General features: G+C 61.2%; 1 protein-coding gene across 2 annotated transcripts in view; it reads right to left on the reverse strand.

Moving 5' to 3' along the window:
* Positions 1–12,081, reverse strand: part of ZC3H3 (zinc finger CCCH-type containing 3) — a 79,801-nt gene extending 67,720 nt beyond the window's left edge. For both annotated transcript variants that reach the window (XM_060115804.1, XM_060115805.1), the window contains exons 1-3: positions 11,993–12,081; positions 9,254–10,562; positions 7,835–8,031 (exon numbers count right to left, since the gene is read on the reverse strand). In XM_060115804.1, the coding sequence (XP_059971787.1) occupies positions 7,835–8,031; positions 9,254–10,562; positions 11,993–12,080 (1,594 nt within the window). In that variant the 5' untranslated portion in view covers position 12,081. The remainder of the gene's footprint in view (positions 1–7,834; positions 8,032–9,253; positions 10,563–11,992) is intronic.
* Positions 12,082–18,259: the final 6,178 nt, after the last annotated feature.

Here is an 18,259-nt window from a genome sequence, read left to right on the forward strand (position 1 = left end):
GAGCCCGGCTAAAGAGAGCACCACAGGGGAAACATGTTTTTGGAGTTCCTTTCTGAGATGCCTTCTCTGTGCCCAAGTCCAGCTGCCCACCTCGGCACCCCCAGCTTCACTCAAAGAGAAGGCCAAAGAAGAGCGGCTCCAGCCCAGACCCCCGGTTCTGAGTCTCATAGGGAGGCCACTGCATCACTGTCCGCCCCGGCACAGGGCCAGGCCGAGGTGTGCAGGTGAAGGGGTGCTCCACGACGTAGCCCGGGGCGGGCTCCTGGACTGGGACCCATGGGAGCACGGAGGAGTGGGACCTGGGTCTGGATGGGGTGCCCAGCGACATCCCGAAGCCGTGGAGAGAAGGTGCCACGATCCAGGACCTGGAAGGCCATGGCCCACCTCCAGCAGGTAGGAGCTCCCACGCCCCCATCACCAGGTGGCCCCCACTCCCCAAGGGAGGAAGGGGCTGGGCCCAGGAGAGCAGGTGGGACAGACCACCTGAGGGGCCAGTGGCAGCCACAGGGAGAGCACTGAGGGCCCAGGGGGAGGCCGGGAGGCAAAGCAGCCCTAGAAGGACTCCGCCCTGCACCCCGCGCCCACTGACGGGAAGGCTTCTGAGAGCGCACCGGTTGAGGGACCCTCAGGCCAGGCCAGGCCCAGCTGGCAGAGAGGCCGGGCTTAACTCGGTTGGCCAGGACACAGGGGCGGGCCACCCTCAGCACACCGTCTACACTCGTCGGACACCTGGGGACCCTGGTCCACGAGACTCCCGGGCTGCACCTTCCCAGGTGAGGAGCAGCTCCCGGGGCTCCAGCCTCACGGAGTCACTCAGGTGCCCCTGGCTCCACGGAGGGCACCACACAGGCAACGCGCACACACACACGCACACGCACTCCCACGCCAGCTCTCGTGGAATAATTAATCAGCACGGCCATGACGAACGTAAAACTGGAGGCCTGCGACACGCCTGATAACTTATGCAAGGCTTAGGATCGCTGCGGCTGCCTTTTGCAGGGCCGACTTCAGCATTTTCATTTTCCCTTAGGAAAGCAGGGTTCCAGATTGAGCTGCTCTCACGCCCTTTACAGCGTCTGCCGTAGTAAAGCTAAACAACCCAACTGCACACCAGCGAGTGACGAGGGATCACAGACTGCTCCAGGGCGGGAAACTCCGGCAGCGAGAGAAGAGCGGCAGGAACACCGGCAGCCACCCGGTCTAGGACCCGCCCAGCCCGCCCCGTCCCCTCAAGCCGCACAGAAACCCCCAAGAGATGACCCTTCCACAGTTGTGGGAACAGAGCAAGGCAATGCCAGCACCAGCCCAGAGGCTTATAACCAGGGCTTGCCCACACCTCAGGACCGGGACCCAGGACCAGAGCACTGGACAGGACGGGGACACCACAGGAGTCACCCAGCCCCGGCCCTGCGTCCGCCCCTCTGGGCCACAGCAAGCCCGCCTCCTTCCTCCCACCTGCCCCGGCTCCTGATCATCCCAAAGCGCTCCCGGGGGCACTGGTGGTGAAGAAACACCACTGATGAACGCGGAGACCCAGGGCCAGGCTTCGCTCGCTCCCTCTGACCACCGACCCTCCCGCGGTCCTGAGGCCGCACAGGCCACGCACGGGGCTGCCCAGCGCTGCCTCCCAAGTGATGCTGCCGTGTTAGCAGCTGGCCCGCCGCCTGCCCGTGTCCACTGGGTACATCTGGTCAGAGGGGAGGTGGGGCCTGTTGGGAGAGGCTTGGGGCGCGGTAAGACGGGCAGGACCCAAGACCACACCTACCCTTTCTGCCAGTGACCCAGGATGAGTGGCCGCCCACTGCATCCATAAACAGGGGACAGCAGATCCTCCAGACCGCGTGGCTGGCACAGCAGACTAAGGGACGTGTGGGAAGCGCCCGCCACATGCTGGCAAGCTCTGAGCCAGAGGCAGGCGGCTGTGTGAGGCCCGGCTTGAGTGAAAGCCTCGGCAGCGCTCAGATCCACACCTGATGGCACCGTGAACACTGGGCCCTTCCCGTCAACCACAGCCCTGCCGACACAGCCCCGAGTGACCCGCCAGGCCCACACCCCACCCACCGCGCTGGCCACTTGTCTGTGCAGAGGCAGGCGAAGGAGAGGTGGGTGGGCTCTCGCCACACATGCACTGTCCCGGGCAACCCCTGGGAGGCGAGGACGCCACTGCCCGCCCACCCGCCCGTGGCTTTTCCTTGGCACCTGACAGCAGACCTCTCCAAGTGACCGGGAGGAATCGCATGGCCTGTTGCTACCAGGAAGCCCCCTAGCCTGGGGCTGAGTGTGCTGGGTGGGCTGCCAGCCCCCAACACCGCAAGCGTCGTGCTGGGTTGGTGTGGACCAGGCAGCACCCTCTCTGCACACACGAAGCCTGTCACCTCAGGGCAGCCCGAGTCATGGCGCTGGGCCCGCTGTGGCCGGGGTAGGGGAGCCCTGGAGCTGGCCCCGAAGCCCCAGGTCTGCACTGGAAAGCGCACATCCACACCGCGGGCTGTGACGACTAACTTCCGCCATCGAACGGGTGGCCAATCAGAAACCACTTTTGAGGTCTACGAAAAGTTCTCTTCTCTGCTGCCTTCTCTGGGGTCTGTCGGCCCTGCGGCAGATCAAGTGGGGCCTCTGGCAGCCAAGGTGCGGTTATCCCCCAGGGAGCACAGGGTGGGTTAGGGGTGTCACGTGGGGACCCCCAGGGACCACCTGCCCCACCCCCCAGCCAAAGTCTGACTCTAGGCCCAGGGAACTAGGCGGGAGGGTCAGAGGGCTCGGCCAGAGAGGGCAGAGCGAGAGGAGGAGTCAGGCTGGAATCTTCGTAAGGCCAGGTCCCCAAGGCACGAGGCCACAGGCCTGCTGAACATGCAGTTTCGAATTCAATTAAAGCGATTATCTGCTGTGTCAAATAAACTGTGTGCAGCATATATCCGGCGGCACTGCACACCTCGGGCTCATTATTCCCTAACTGTTTCCTCCTGTTTACGCGCCCTCAAATTAAACTGCTGATAATATGAACCAAAATAAAAAATGAGCGCACCTTGTCCCGAGAAAATTGATTCTCCCTTCTCCTGAACCGGCGATTGCCAGGTTTTATATACTCTGTTCCTGGTGATCATCAGTAATTCAATTTTCTTTTTATTAGCCCCCTTATCTGCTGAGCAATATAGTGGCAGAGCTGACCTCTTTCGCACGGGTAAATGTTTAAAATCTTTTCCCTGATTAATTTTGCCAGTTAAGAAAAAGAGGAGAAATGGCCCGGCTCTTAGCCATCACAATGAATAAAGCTTAATGTTGATTGTGATGGAATTTCTAATGCCAGGGAAATTGATTGAACGCGGCAATTACACTGCAATAGTAACTCAAGGGAGATGGGATCGCTTTCTCCTGGCCATAGCCTTTTGGTTATTTAAAACAATCCAATTTGCAAGGATAATTATGTATTAGTGTTTTATCTGCCACTTGAAATGAACAGGGGAGTTTCGATACTGGCCCAGCATTAGCAGGTTATTGCTGCAAATTACTTGATATCTGCTTTCTTTCACATAAAGAGGAAATTAGGCAATCAATTACCAGAAAAAGGTGGATGAGGAATAAGAGGGACAAGTGCGCCCTCTGCTGGCCACCGGGCTGCACAGCCGGCCCGAAGTGGGGACCCCCGGTGGGGAAGCCCACCTCTCCCTCTCCCCCTCCTCAGCCCTCCTGGCCTCAGCAGCGAGGGAGTCCCAAAGGGGTCAGGTCGACACCGCTCCAAGCGGAGGGCTGCATCTGGCACTAAAAGTCTGTGTGGGAAACAGGGCAGAGAAGCCTCAAAGCAAGTAGATGCAGAAACAGCCTCTGCCCCCATTCCCAGGGAGGCCCTGCCAGTGGCCCGTAGGTGGGGTCTGCACTTTCCAAGAGACAGGAGAGCATGCCCTGGGCGTGCACATGCACACGCGCGCACACACACACACCTGCTCAGGCCCACCAAGGGAGGGCAGGCAGGCAGAGCTGGGAAGGGGGGAGCCGGGCAGGCCTTTCGCGAGCAGGGGGCTGAGGGAGCCGTCAGCCCAGGGAAATGACCTCCACCTGTCCCGGCCTCACGATGCCTGCCCAGCACGCTCGCCCCCGCCAGCACGAGCCTCTCCAGTGAGCTCCCCGCCACCAAGCCTCGAGGACGAGGACTCACCCCTCGGCCTGGAGCTCAGTCCTCGCCCGCAGTCTCATCCTGGCTGCTGTCCCTCCGGGACCGCTGGACACTCCTGGGGCCCCGACGCGGCCGCCTCGTGTCCCTGAGCACACCCATGCAGGCCCCGGTGCCTCCACTGTCCCTCGGGGGCTGCCCCACAGAACCCCCTTTTCCTTGCTGTGGCCTAGCACCCCTTCCCATCACCTGGTCCTGCCTGCCCTCTGGCCTCGGCCCCCCCCACCCTCCAGGACACCGGCCACACAGGACCAGTCTCTGCTCCTGGAACAGGCAAAGCTCAGCCTACCTGTGACTTCGCCCGCAGAGGTGTGCCCACGCGCCCCGCTCCTCACGCAGGGCTCGGTTCCGATGTCGCTCCTCAAGAGACGTGCCCGCCGCCCACCCTCCCCGAAGCTCCCTGCTGCCTGCCTCCTTTTCCTCAGAGTGCTTCTGCCACCTGAAAGCAACTTTTCTTTTCTTTTCTTTGGGCCGCGCTGTGCAGCCTGTGGGATCTTAGCTCCCCGACCAGGGACTGAAGCCGGGCCCCCAGCAGTGGAAGCGCTGAGTCCTAACCAATGGACTGACAAGGAATTCCCCCTGAAAGCAACTTTTCAGCCTGTTTACGAGCACCCGAGGAGCCGCTGGTGTCCACCAACGCAGCACGGCCCCAGCACGCACACACCCCAGGAGACAGCACAATGCCCTGCACAGACGTGCAGGAGATGGGGAGGGGGTGGGGGGGGACAGAGGAAGCACGGGGGGAGGGACAAGTGGCTGAGTGAGGGGAAGCCTTCTGCAAGCCCTTCCCCCATCAGGACTCTCCCCCCTCCTCTGCCTCCGCCTCTCCCGCAGGGCACCCTGTGCCTGGTTATCACACTGTCTATAACTGTGAGCTGATTCATCTGCCTCCTGGTGGAGAGGAGTGTGAAGGCAGGGACTGTGGCAGCCCCCTTGGCAGGCGCCACAGTCCCCACCTGACAGCCCCACACCCAGCGGTGCCCTCAGCCTTTCTCCCCCTCCCACTGAGTACCACGGCTGCCCTGCCAGCAGGCGGCAGCTGCCACCGTCCCCAGCCTGCACCCCACTCTGCTCTAGGCCTACAAAGGGGCCAGGCTATTCACAAGTGCAGGTGCAGCTCCAGGGAGGACACACGCCACCTCCTCTCCCACCTGGCCTGGTTACTGAATCTGAAGGCCCAGCGTCTGTGCCCCCACCAGCCCCTCACCCCTCTGTCCAGCCCGCGACCGGGCGAGCATCCCAGAACACCTCCGGCCCATGGCCCTGGGACGCTGCCCACAGGCCCCTACCCAGCTCTCCAGCTCCCAGGCCGCCCCTTGGCCAGTGGTTCCTGCAGCAAGGCCGCTGCCAGGCTGTTCCCGTGCCTGGGGCGGCCCCACCCCAGCCCCCAAGCCGCACCAGAGCCCTCCAGCCTGGAGCCGGGAGAGAGGGCACCCAGGACCAGCTGGCCGGCTGGTGGGAAAGCTTGGCTCTGCGAGGAGAGTTCCCGGTGCTACTCTGCTGCCCACCCGTCTGCAGAGGGCCCCTCGGTCCGTGGGTCCCCAGCCCACGAGACAGGAGGACCTCCTCGACCGCGTGGCACTCCTTCCCTGGGGTGCCCACTGCACGGGCCAGCAGCAGCCTGCCTTGGGCCTGTCGACCCCCAGGCCAGGCTCCTCGGGGGCAGGGGCAGCACAGGCCTGTCAGGGACAGAGTCAAGGCCAGCGCGCGCACCTGCATCAGGACTCAGCGACCCTGGGCAGCAGGAAGGGCGCCAAGAGGCCCGGGGCCCTGTCTGCCACGACCATCCACACTCAACACCTGCCCAGCAGGTGCTCCACACACACACACCTGCTTCCAGGCCCAGCAAGGGGGCCCGACGCCCAGCAGACGCCCACCAGATCCCCCAAGAGCTCTGCTGTCAGGAAGGGCCCAAGACGGCAGGACAGGTCCTTAGGGCCTTCCCAGCACGCTGCCCCGGCTGGGACACTCCTCCCGCAAGCCACCTCCAACCACGTCTGTCAGTCAAGCCTCGCTGAAATACTACCTCCACAAGGGGCCCTATCTGGCCACCCCCTCTGTCGCCCCGACACACCCTGCTAGTGACAGGTCACGATAGGAATGTCTCAGCAGCTGGCCAGCTCGAATGCAGGCACCAGAGGGCAGGAGGGACCACCCCTGCCTTGGGTCTCCTGGACCCCCAGCACCTGGACCACCCACCTCCCACAGCCGGCCCTGAGCACCATCATGGCCTGCAGGCTGCCATCCCGCGTGACGCCTCATCTGTGGGGACAGATCTGTCTGCGACTTCTCTGCACACCCGACATCTCAGCTGGCTAAGACAACACGGTGACACAGAGGATCTGAACAGGGGCCATGAGTCCCCCCAGAGGCCCAGATGTCCAAAGACACCACCTCCTGGCCTCTCTCCCGGCTGCCCCAAGAGGCCACCTGACCCCCCACCTGCCCTCCAGCCCCCTGGGGGCCCCCCGCCACCAGTCTCGAAGCGAGGGGCATCCTCACCTCGTCCTCTCCAGTCAACCCGCGGCAGCCTGACCGCTGGTCACCTTCAATCTCTTCACTCCCAGCCAGTCCTGCAGCCAAGGCCCAACCCCCAATCCAGCCACCTCGCGGCAACCAGGAACCGCTAACGGGGCTCCCTCTGCTCCGTCACCTGGCAGGAAATCCACACTTGCCAAGGCGCACGGGATACGGCCAAAGGGGACTGGGTGGGAGGCCGGCACCCTCCAGTCTCACTTCCCCACAGCCCTCTCGCCGCGCCGCTCGACCCTCTGCCTGGGACCCCACGGCCCACCCTTTCACGGCCAGCTCCGCGCAGACGCCCAGCACAGCCCAGGCACCAGCTCCTCCAGAAACCTTCTTCAAAGCCTCCTGGCCAGGCCAAGGACCACGCCCTCAGCTGGGTTCCCCAAGCACCATGCGTAGCACAGTTGTTAGAGCACAAGGCCCCGGCTGGAGCGCCCAGCGCCGAGCCTGCCCGGCCCCAAACCCTGTCACCTCCAGATCTCACATGGGTCAGTCCAGAAGCCGCTGCCGCACGTTCGCCCCGCCGCTCAGAGGGGCCACCTCAGGACCAGGCACCCGGGTGAAGCCTGCCTCTGCAGCCTCCCCAGAGCACTGCCATCGCGGCAGCGGGGAGCTGGCCTCCTGCGGGGGCCAAGCCCACAGCGCTCCCCATTCTGTTGCTGGACTCCAGGGACTCATTAAGAAGGCAAAGCCGACCCCTCCCAGGCCAGCTCAGGCTTCCGGAAGAAAAGGCAGCAGCCAGCAGGGAGGGGAGGGGTAGACCTGCGGCCCAGGCAGCGAGGAAAGGAGGGAGAGGCCCTGGGCGGCACAAGCCACGTCTCCTCCCCCTTCAGGGCTGCGTGGCTGCCACCCTCTCATCTACCTTCCCGCTCCTCCTGCCAAGAGGGACTCAGCTGCACATACACAGAGGGATGCGCTGAGAAGACCACCACGTGCCTGCCTGGCAGCATCTCCCCGACCCAGAGCGCAGGGCACGGAACCCCGGTTCTCCTCCTCCACTCACTAGCCCAGGCCACCCACTACCCGCCAGGCTGAGCGCTCCTGGGCCAGGGCCCCACAATGCAAGGTGGATGGCGAAGGTGGGTCCCAACAGGAAGCAGAGCCAGCACGGGCCCAGGGCGCCCCTCCTCCTGGTCATACCTTCCTTGGTGGGGAGGTGGGTCCGGCTAGGAGGCAGGCAGCACAGCCGGTGCCTGCTGACCTGCATCAGGCCCTTGTTGGGCGTCTTCTTCAGCACAGGGCTGCTCTTCCCCCGGAGGGCCTGCCTCCGCCGCAGGCTGAACTGGCTCTTGGCCGTGGCAGCAGGTGGGGGGCTGCTCTTCTTGTCCCCAGGAAGGCTGCAGAGACAAAGAGCAGACAGCTCCTAACAGGCTCCCCCTGGGAGTGGCTCACCTCCCCACCCCTGCCCACCCAGATCCCAGCAACATGGACTCGGCCCCCGGAGGCAGCCCACTTCACTTTCTCACCTAACCAACCTCAGCAGCCGCCAGAAGGCTGCTCCCTGCCCATCCCCCCCACGCCACCCCGCCCCCCTCCTCGCCAGGCTCCCAGCCACAACCCTGGAGGATCCCAGAGCCAAGGCAGGTGGAGAGCGCAGGAGAGCAGCCCTCGACCCCCACCCAGTGTTCCACGAGCACCTCCTGCACCTCCCCAGGCCAGATGAGCCCCCGCCTGGAGCTGGGGGAGAAGCAAAGCAAGCAGGCCTTGTACGAAGGAGCTGCCACCAGCCTCGTGACCCCCTCCCCACACTGGCTGAAACAGAGGCCGCTGTCCAGAAAAAGTGAGGAGGGCAGGGAGCCCGAGGAATCCAAGACAGCACCTATCTGGGAGAGCAGGGCCCAAGATCAAAGTCGGACAGCAGGAAGGACCTCTGGAGTGAGACTTGCTGGGAGGACAGCGAGTGCCACCACGTCTGATGGCAGAGGCAGGCCCTCTGCCCTCGCCACTGGCAGCCACCACAATTAGGTCCCTGACCCCAGACGGAGCACTGGGCCATGCCACCGTCCTCGAGCCTCCTCTAGATCCGAGAGGACAGAGGGCAGGGAAGGTGACATGGGTTCAGCGAGGCAGTGACTCACCCTGTCACCCGGCCATCAAGGGGCAGCCTTCCTCCCCGGTGGAAAGGCGACCCCCTCCCGCAGAGACACTGCGCCCTGGGTTTGCTTGTCCTGCTCCTGGCCTGGGCACAAACCCTGTGGGCCCAGAACAGAAACCACCCAGCAGTCTCTGGTCTCTTGCCCACAGGAGAAAGGGTGGGATGCTGCCCCCACCTCCACCTGTCCCCGCCTGGCTGGGGGCCCCAGGCCAGCCCCCAGCCAGGTTGAGCCCTGTCATTCAGCTGTAAGGGACAGCAGTGACCCTGGCCCCATTCCTACTGACTATGGTGACACCACCACAGGCAAAGCTCCCCGCTCAGGCCCCTGACGCTCAGGCCCTGTCAGGGGTGATGCTTCCTCTCCGCCTCCCACACCCCTGCAGGTGGGCCCTCCCACCGGCTCTGCATACAAGGCGGAGTCTGCCTGGCCAGACAGGGCCCTGGGGCGGGGCAGGGACACACACCTAGCACTCCCCCGCCTCCGGATGATCTTGGTGCGGCTCTTCACTTTGTAAGCCGAGAGCGGGGTCTCACTGAAGAGCGGCTTCAAGCTGCTGGGTCCCACTGCTGGTCTGTCCCCTGGGGGGAACCTAGATGGGACTGGGGAGAGCTGGGAGGCATGGTCCTTGCTGCCGGCCTCTGACTGCCAACGGAAGGAGGAGGCCGAGGGGCTGGAGGCCTTCCACTTGTACTTGCTCGGGGAGGCCCCAGGCACGGAGGCTGTGGCCGACCTCCTGGGCTTGGCATCCAGGTCGGCTCTGAGCTGCGGCTTCTCCGTTCGTTCCGCTGCAGAAAAGGGGGCCTTGCACACATTCTCCGCCACTGCTCTGGGACTGAGGGCCCTCCGAGGGGCCCGGGGACTCTTCGCCGAGGCAGCCACCCACTTGTAGTTGTTTTTCCGGAACTTGTCGGTTCGACAGGACACCAGCAGCAAGGGCTCCCGGGTCTGCCTGAGTCCAGCAGCAGATCTAGCTGGGCCTGCCACCAGGCCAGAGGCAGCTGACTGATCTGCATGGCCGGCGTTCGCTCTCCCGTCCCCAGGGAGCTGTGTACCGCAGCTGGCCACAGAGTGTGCGCCCGCCTTCCGGCCCAGGGCCGTGCCGCTCCGCTGGGGCAGGCTGGAGGGCAGGAAGCGGGCCCTGGCCGCAACTGCGCTCTCGCCGACCATCCGCCGGGGCTCCGAGGGGCTGTCGCTCACGGTGCTCATCGACTTCACCACCCGGGGCTTGCCAGGCTCCTTCTGGCAGACCAGAAGGGGGTCCTCCTCATTGCAGCTCCCCTTAGCTCTTCCTGGCCTCGAGGGCTGCCGCTGCCCGCCGGGAAGCTCACCCTCACCTTCCTGAGGCCCGTGGTTGCTCCAGGGGGGATCCCCGTATTCTTCCAAGGAGCCCCGCAGGACCCCTGCAGTGCTAGCTGAGCCCGGCTTTGACGGTGGCTTGACCTTGATGACCATGTTCTGATCCACACTGAGCTGGACCTGACTCTCCAGGATGTACTGCTGGGGGTCGGGACCCTGGCTGCCCCCAGCCCCAAGGGGCGGCTGCACAGCACAGTCGCTGGGTGGGTCCGAGGACCCCAAGGGCCGATTCACAAGGGAGTATTTCTTGCGCCACACAGGCCCATGGTTCGGGGAGAAGCCCCTCCGGCTCAGACGGGGGTAGCGAGCACTGAAGGCCCTGCCGCTGCTGTAAGTGGGCGGCTGCCACTGGGACGCGGCGGAGGTGCCTGGGGCAGAGGCATTGCCATGGAGGGTTTTGTAGTCATCGATCAGACCTGAGGAGACAGGAGCACAGGCCCCGTTAACCGGAGGGTGAGTAAAATCAGCGCGAATTCCCTGGGGGGGCATCAGCTGCCCAGACACTCCGCAGACCCCAGTGGATCCTGTCAGGTCCCAGTGCAGGAGGGGCAGCTGCCAGTGCCTGAGAACCACTGAAAGTCAGCCCCGATTCCCTAGGCCAATCTTCTCCATAAGTATTCTCCCGTCAGTTCTACTTCAATCCTATTTCTAGTTGCTTATCCTTAAAATGCATCCCTGTGGCATATTCCCTATCCGCCAGAAATATTGTGCTGGCTTCACAATCCTTTGAGGAGAAGTGTCACTCAGTATGAAGAGACCAGCAAGGCCCTATGCTGTAACGCCTCAAGAGACGTGGAGGCCCTCTGGCTTGCCCACAGATAGAAAGGGAGCAGGGCTGCCCCTTAATGAGCTCCCTGCCTGGCACACAAGACAGTGAGGGTAAGATAAGTGACACCCCTGGGTACTCCACACTTGACAAGAATGTCACACCATCCTCCCCTGAGGAGAGGAGAGGCTTAATCATCTGGAATCATAGTGCAGTGGACCGCCACGGGGCCTTGCCAAGGAAGCCCCTGGACAGCTGCGCCCGTGCAGGTGGGGCACAGGCCTCGGCTGAAACAACCCAAGCTGTTACAACTCAGCCAACAAGCCCACAGTTACAACCCTCCCCCACCATATGTCCCGCCCCCAGGCCCAAAGAGAGCCAGGTCCAGACCTGGTGACACCTCAGGGCAGATATGATGGAGGGCCAGGAAGTGCCTGGAAGGTGGGCTCAGCCCACCTGAACTCTCCCCTATACACACTTTCCAAGTCCTTAAGTCTTCTCTTTGTGAGAATAACTTTACAAGGGGAATTTTTTTTTTTAACTATAGCAAACCACATTAGGTCTAAAAATGGAAAACTTTGTAAACTGAAGACTGAGGAGTCTGGGCCGGGAATATCAAGGAGAAGTGTGGCTGTACGGACGGAAGGAGCGTCAAAACGGGCTGTCCGGGGAAGAAACACACACCGGGCCCCGAGCGGGCTTTGCCACTGTCGGGCGCCGGGAGCGAGGGAGCGCCCAGGGGGCGCCGAGTACGTGCCCGCGCGTGGGGGTGGGGGGCCCCCTCCCGCCGGCCGGTTACTAAGCGACCGCCCCGCCGCCACCCGCCGCAGCGCCGGAAACGCTCGCACCCTCCGTCGAAACCCGAGCTGGAGGTGACCCAGGCCAGTCGGGACGCCCCTCCGGGTCCCCTAGACCCAGCCCGACCCCACCTACCTCCCCACCCGACCGGACCTAGCCGTCGAAACCGCGGACGGAAAGCCACCCCCTTAGGGGAAGGCGGGCAGGGGCCCGCTGTGAAGTGAAGGGGAAGAAAGGGACACGCGACCCGGGCCCGACCCGACCCGACCCGACCCGACCCACCCTGCAGGAGACGGATTTGCCGCTGTAACTGCTCCTTTTCCTCCATCTCCGGAGTCCGCGACGCCCGGCCAGGCCCCCGCGACGTCATCGCCGCGCGACCGTTTCCCCGCGGGCTGGGCGGAGCGCGGGGAGGTGCCGAGACTGCGCACTGAGGCGAGGCCTGGGCGACTGCCGGGCCGCGGGGAGGGGGAGCAGATGAGATGCGCCGTCGCCCTGGCAACGGCTGGAGAGGCGGGGTCACGCATGCACAGAGCTGGGGGACGTCACTATGGAGCGCCGGGAAGAGGACACAACGCCTGTGTGGAGGGGGCGCTGCGGCAGGTGGTCTCCGTCTTGAAGTGTTCTGGCCGGGTTCTCCACCAAGAGCTCTCGTTCCCTGCGGGACTGGGCGAGGGGCCGAACCCCAGACCCCACCCCAGCGGCGACCTGGTGGGATGAGGGCCCAAGAGACTGTATTGTTGCGCAGGCCAGGACAGGAGAAGAAACGTCCAAGATCGAAGAGGCCCTACAGAGACGTATTAAACCTCTGAAAACATGATTTTGGTGTATCAGTGGAAACAAGTATAAAACCAGGTGTGTAAATCCCTCTATAGAGCTGGGGCGTGTAAAATGGTACGGCCGCTGTGGAAAACAGTCTGGTGTTTCCTCAGAGAGTTAAAAACAGAATTAGGGTTTGTCCCAGCACTTCCACTTCCGGGTATATACCCTGAAGAAGTGAGAACAGGGACTCAAACGTGTGCCAATGTTGGGTGGAGCATTATTCGCAATAACCAGAAGGTGGAAATAGCCCAAGTGTCCATGAGGATGAATGGATAAGCAGTGTATATCCGTACAATGGAACAGGATTTAGCCTTGAAAAGCAATGTAGTACTGATCCATGCTACAGCATAAATGAACCTCAGAAACATGCTAAATGAAGTAAGCCAGTCACAAAAGGACAAATACGGCAAAATTCCACTTATATGACATAGCTAGAATAGGGAAATTTATAGAGACAGAAAGTAGATCAGAGGTTACCAAGGGCTGAGGGGAGGAGGAATGGGGAATTAATGCTTTTTGGGTAGAGAGTCTATGTTTGGAGCGATGAAGAAGTTTTGGAAACAAGCAGTGGTGATGGTTGCACAACATTGTGAATGTACTTAATGCCACTGAATTGGACACTTTAAAATGATTATACAACAACTTGTATATATTTACCACAGTAAAAAAAAAAGTGGACAGATGTGTCTGCACAGACCTGAAAAATAGGAAAATGTTAAAGGAAATTCTTCGAGCTGAAGGGAAATGATACAATATGGAGACAGATCTACATGAAGAAAGAGCACAGGAAACAGGAAATATGTTAGTAATTTTTTTTTAATTCTCATTTCTTATTTTCTCTGAAAGACAAATAGATACAGCAAAAATAATAAAAAACGTATTGTGGGTTTATAACATATGTAGAGGTAAAACATACGCCACCAGTGATTCAAGGGGTCACGTGCACTGTGTCTCCTGCAGGTGAGGGTGCAGTCCACAGCCTCTTAGGTCAGCACCTGAACCCACCTTAGGGAGTCAATGTTACTCCACTCAACATACAGCAGTGGGCACCCTGGGATTTCTTTGGTGGAGGTGGCCCCAGGCTAGGAAGACCAGGAAATAGAATGGCCCCTGCACTCAGGCTGTGAGACGGGGTGAGCCACAGGTCGTGCCCCACCAGCTGAACACTGTGTAAGACCCTTAGGCCTTGGCAGAACTCTGAGGGCAGGGTAGGGGAGTTCTCGTAGAATGAGGGAATTTTTCACCAGGGATCTTGAAAAGCACTTCTTTGGACTTGCCCTGTCTTGCTTCTCTTGAGAATCCTGCAGCCATCACCTTATGAATGAGCCAGGGCTGGCCTGATGGGGAATGGACAGCACATGCCTAGTTAATACCACTGACCCTCTTGACAGCCAGCCGTCTGCCAAACACATGAGGCCAGTGGTTGCCAGCTAGCCAGAAAATCGATGAGCCCAGGTGACACCACGTGAAGCAGAGACAAGCCTAAATGTCATAACTCAGGGCACCTCACCTCGTGACGAGCAAACCAGTGGGTGCTTGTGCCACCGGGTTTCGGGGTGGTGTATTAGCACAAACTGACGGATTCACGGGTCTAGCACTGAACGTGTCTTCTGTGCCCGACAAGCTCTCTGCTCCTGGACTTCAGTCCTGGGGTGGTGGAGCGGAGAGCCCAGCCCGTTGCTGAGAGGAGGCAAGGTTTGCGGGTTTGCCTCCTGGAGTTGTGAAACTGTAAGTGGGATGTAAGTGCTTTCACGAGTAACTCCTTAAAACTGACCTTGACAGTTACACTTAAAACTCTTTGATGTCCATCAAGCTGGCAAAGATTAAAACAGTCTGCTTTCAGTGTTTGGGGGTGAGGGCAGGAGACTTCACTATTCACTTTTTGGATGTTGGCACAGCCTTTCTGAAGGGCAATTTGCAGCACGTGCCAAGGCCCTGAATACCATCTGAGGAATTTCACTTCTCAGAATCCCCCCAAAAGAGAGAATGAAATGCGTGCAAGGCCTTAGGAACAGAAATATCAGGTGCTGGGGGGAAGGGATGGGGAGGGATAGATTAGGAGTTTGGGATTAGCAGATACAAACTACTATATATAAAATAGATAAACAACAAGGTCTTACTGTAGAGCACAGGGAACTCTATTCAATATCCTGTAAAAAACCATAATGGGGAGGAATATGGAAATACATATACATGTATAACTGAATCACTTTGCTGTATACCAAAAACTAATCGAACATTGTAAATCAACTATACTTCAATAAAAATTAAAAATTTTAAAGTCAGGTGCTGAGTTCTTTACACGGAACAAAAATATTGAGCACGTTTATAGCCCATTACAGCGTGCCAGGTCCCCTTTTTCTTCTTCTTTTTTTTTTTTTTTTTGCAGTACACGGGCCTCTCACTGTTGTGGCCTCTCCCGTTGCGGAGCACAGGCTCCGGACGCACAGGCTCAGCGGCCATGGCTCACGGGCCCAGCCGCTCCGTGGCATGTGGGATACTCCCGGACCAGGGCACGAACCCATGTCCCCTGCATCGGCAGGCGGACCCCCAACCACTGTGCCACCAGGGAAGCCCCAGGCACCCTTTTTTTAAAGCACAGATCTGTGTGTGTTTGTTTACTTACTTACTTATTTATTTATTTTGGCTGCACAGGCTCTTTGTTGCAGGCTCGTCTCTAGTTGCAGCACATGGGTTTACTTGCGCGATGGCATGTGGGATCTTAGTTCCCCGAGCAGGGATCGAACCTGCATCCCTTGCATTGGAAGGCAGATTCTTAACCAGCGGACCAGCAAGAAAGTCCCTAGGCCCCATTCTAGTGTTAACACATATTAATGCATTGAGTCTTCACAACAACCCTGTCGTTTCCATCTTAAGGATGAGGAGACCCACACAAAGGGGGTCAATCTCCCATCCCAAATCACAGGGTAGCCTCACCCTCCCCAGACTCCTGCACATCCTGGGCCAACTACTTCCTGGCCATCTCTCTCCTCCAGTGGTCTCTTCTTGCTGGCTGCCCACTCTCCGAGTGATCTCTTCTCTGCCAATCTCCTCTCTTCCCCGCAGTGGACCTTCCCATAGGGCTGCCCAGGTGCAGGTCTGGGGCCATAAAAAGGACTCCATTACTGGCATTCAGCAAACAAGTGCTGAGGAACAGACATACCTGTTGCTGGAAGGCCATGTCCATGGGCTTCTCCCTCTCTCCCCTCACAGGGGAGTTGTCTCCCACCGCCACCCCTCACCTCCCTCTGCTCTCCTCCCTTCTCCCACACCCAGCTTCCTGCTCTTTTCACCACCCTAGCCCAAGCAGCCTTCCTGAGCTGCAAGCTGTTCCCCCAGCCACCCCACCCACATCTGCCCTTGGCCTCGCACACCCCCCTTCTCTCCAGCCCCACCACATAAGGCTACCCCAGGCACCAGCCTCTCTGAAGGGGGTGGGAGAGTAGTAAAGGGAGAGCAATGCAGCTGTACCGAATGCACTTTTATCAGGGCACGAGCACAAAATGTCAAATCCTTCCTGAGCTTGTTACCTGTCTCCTGGTTCTATGGCAAAAGTATCTGCATCCCCCCTCCACCAACCCAGCCTGCACCTCCCTTGGGGAATGTCCCCCTCCTGCCATCTCCTTCCCTCCAGGAGGTCTGCATGTGATGGGAGTCAGGCACCCTGACTCACCGGGCCCTCACGTGGGAACAGGTGGTTGGCGGGCTGGGACCGCTACCCCATGGATACCCCTCGCCTTTTATCCCAGAGGGAGAGAGGCAGGAAGTGAGTGTAGAAGAGAACTGCCATTGAGGGCTCTGTGGGTCCCTCCTTCATCCCAGCCTCCAATTCCCCACTTGACCCTCCACCCTCACGGCAAAGCATGAGCCTCAGAACCAGATCCTTTGGGGAGAACAGTTGATTCATCTACTGTTTCCTAGATGGCAGCATTTCCACGAGGCTCTCAGGGACCACGGTGGGTGGATGGTGTGAATCTCACCACCACGATTTCCCACATGCCCTAGTACTGGGCAAACCTAACTAGGTGGAAGAGACACCACCACCCGCAGCCCAGCAGTGGCTGGATCCCAGCAGTAAGAGCCTCCTGCAGCTGGGGCAAAGCGAAGGGAGGCTCAGAGCGTCCGAAACGAGAGCAATAGGGCCGCTGCCCTCCGCAGAGGACCAGTTGGAGTGGGGCAGGGTTCTGAGCCGCTCCCCCGACCCCTGTCAGCAGAAAGGGCCGGGAGCCAGGCAGGATGCCGCAGGCCTCCGGACCGAGGACCAAAAGAAAGCAAGACAGGAGGGCCGTGCCGGGGAGGGCGGCTGGAGGCGGGGCGTGGGCAAAGGGAGCCGCTAGTCGCCCGCGCCGGCCCCCAGGGCCCACCGTGAGCCTCCGCTGATCCCGACCTGCGGGGAGTAGTTTCCCCGCCTGCCTGCCCCCCGCAGTTCTGCCGCCCCTTCCTGCGGCCTACGCCCCTCCTGACGCCAGGGGCGCCCCTGGATCCAAGACCGCCCTGCTCTGGGGCCGCCCCGTCGCCCAGCGATCCGCCGAGCGTTGACTGAGCGCCTGCTGGACAGGCCCTGCTGACCGGCGGTCCGAGCCGCCGCCGAGGGTCCGGGCCAGCAAGGGGGGCGGGGGCGGCGAGCGGGAGGGAGGCCCCGCGGGGACTCAACTCCCAAAGGAAAGGACTCCTGGGACTTCAGTGCGTCTGGCACCCTCTCGGCCCCTCGCTCCGCGTTCGTTCACTCCCGGCCGAGCGGCTCTCGGGCACACGGGGCCCTCCGGGGCGCCTCTTCCCCGCGCGGGCTCCTGGGGGCGCGGCGGCGTGGGCCGCGGCTGCCGACATCCTGGGCGCCGACTTCCGGCACCCTGGGAACCCCCAAAGTGTCACTGGGAAGCGGGCACAGGGTGGAGCCAGCCCCCTGGGCTGCACCACCCACCTCGCGGACCCAGATGAGCCCGAGGCCCGCAGCTCCCCCTACCCCTCCCTGGACCCTGGCCGTCCCTGATGCCCGATGGCCGGGGCTGGGTGGGTTCCTCGGGCCGACTGCCCCCTAGCCCCGTCTCACGCGGTCCTGGCCTCCACTGTCCCTGCCTGGACACCCTGCCTGGACGCCCTCAGGCCTCCTCTCCCTAAGCCCACTCCCCCATGTCCTCTGAGGTATCCCAGCCGCTGCCTGCAAAGGGCTGTCCTGGTTATCTCCTGGGTCTTACGAACTTTGTTCCTCCCAGGGGCTCGGCCCTCCCAGGGCAGAGGCTGTGGCCTCCACTGCCCAGTTCCCAGCAGTGCCTGGCCGGCCCTGCCCCACACCGGCTGGGTGGAGGCATCGGGTTGCGGTGAGCTTCCTCTTCCTTAGAACTCTCCCGGAGGTGCTGACCCTTCCCCGCACACAGCCAGAAGCCCCCTCCCAGGCTCCCATCCCTGGTCATGCTTCTCCCCGCAGGGCGCGGTGTCCTAGCTGGCTCTGGACCCCCAGGGTCTGCCCAGACATTGCCCAGGGAGGCCTCACCCACCCCCATGTCACAGAGTGATATGGCTGTGAGGAAGATGGGAGGTTGCCCCAGACTTCCTGGCCCTGGAAATGTCCGGGTGCTCCCCAGGCCTCCAAACGGGGGAGGGGGGGTGCAGGGCCAGCCCCGCCCACCTTCCTTCTGCTTTTTCTCCCCAGTGGACTCACTTCCTGTCATCTCAGGCTGACTCTGCCCTCAGGATCCTAGTGACACAACCACTCACCAAGCCCAGTGC

The sequence above is a fragment of the Mesoplodon densirostris genome, chromosome 13 (genome assembly GCF_025265405.1).
Source record: "Mesoplodon densirostris isolate mMesDen1 chromosome 13, mMesDen1 primary haplotype, whole genome shotgun sequence".
NCBI classification, from domain to species: domain Eukaryota; kingdom Metazoa; phylum Chordata; class Mammalia; order Artiodactyla; family Ziphiidae; genus Mesoplodon; species Mesoplodon densirostris.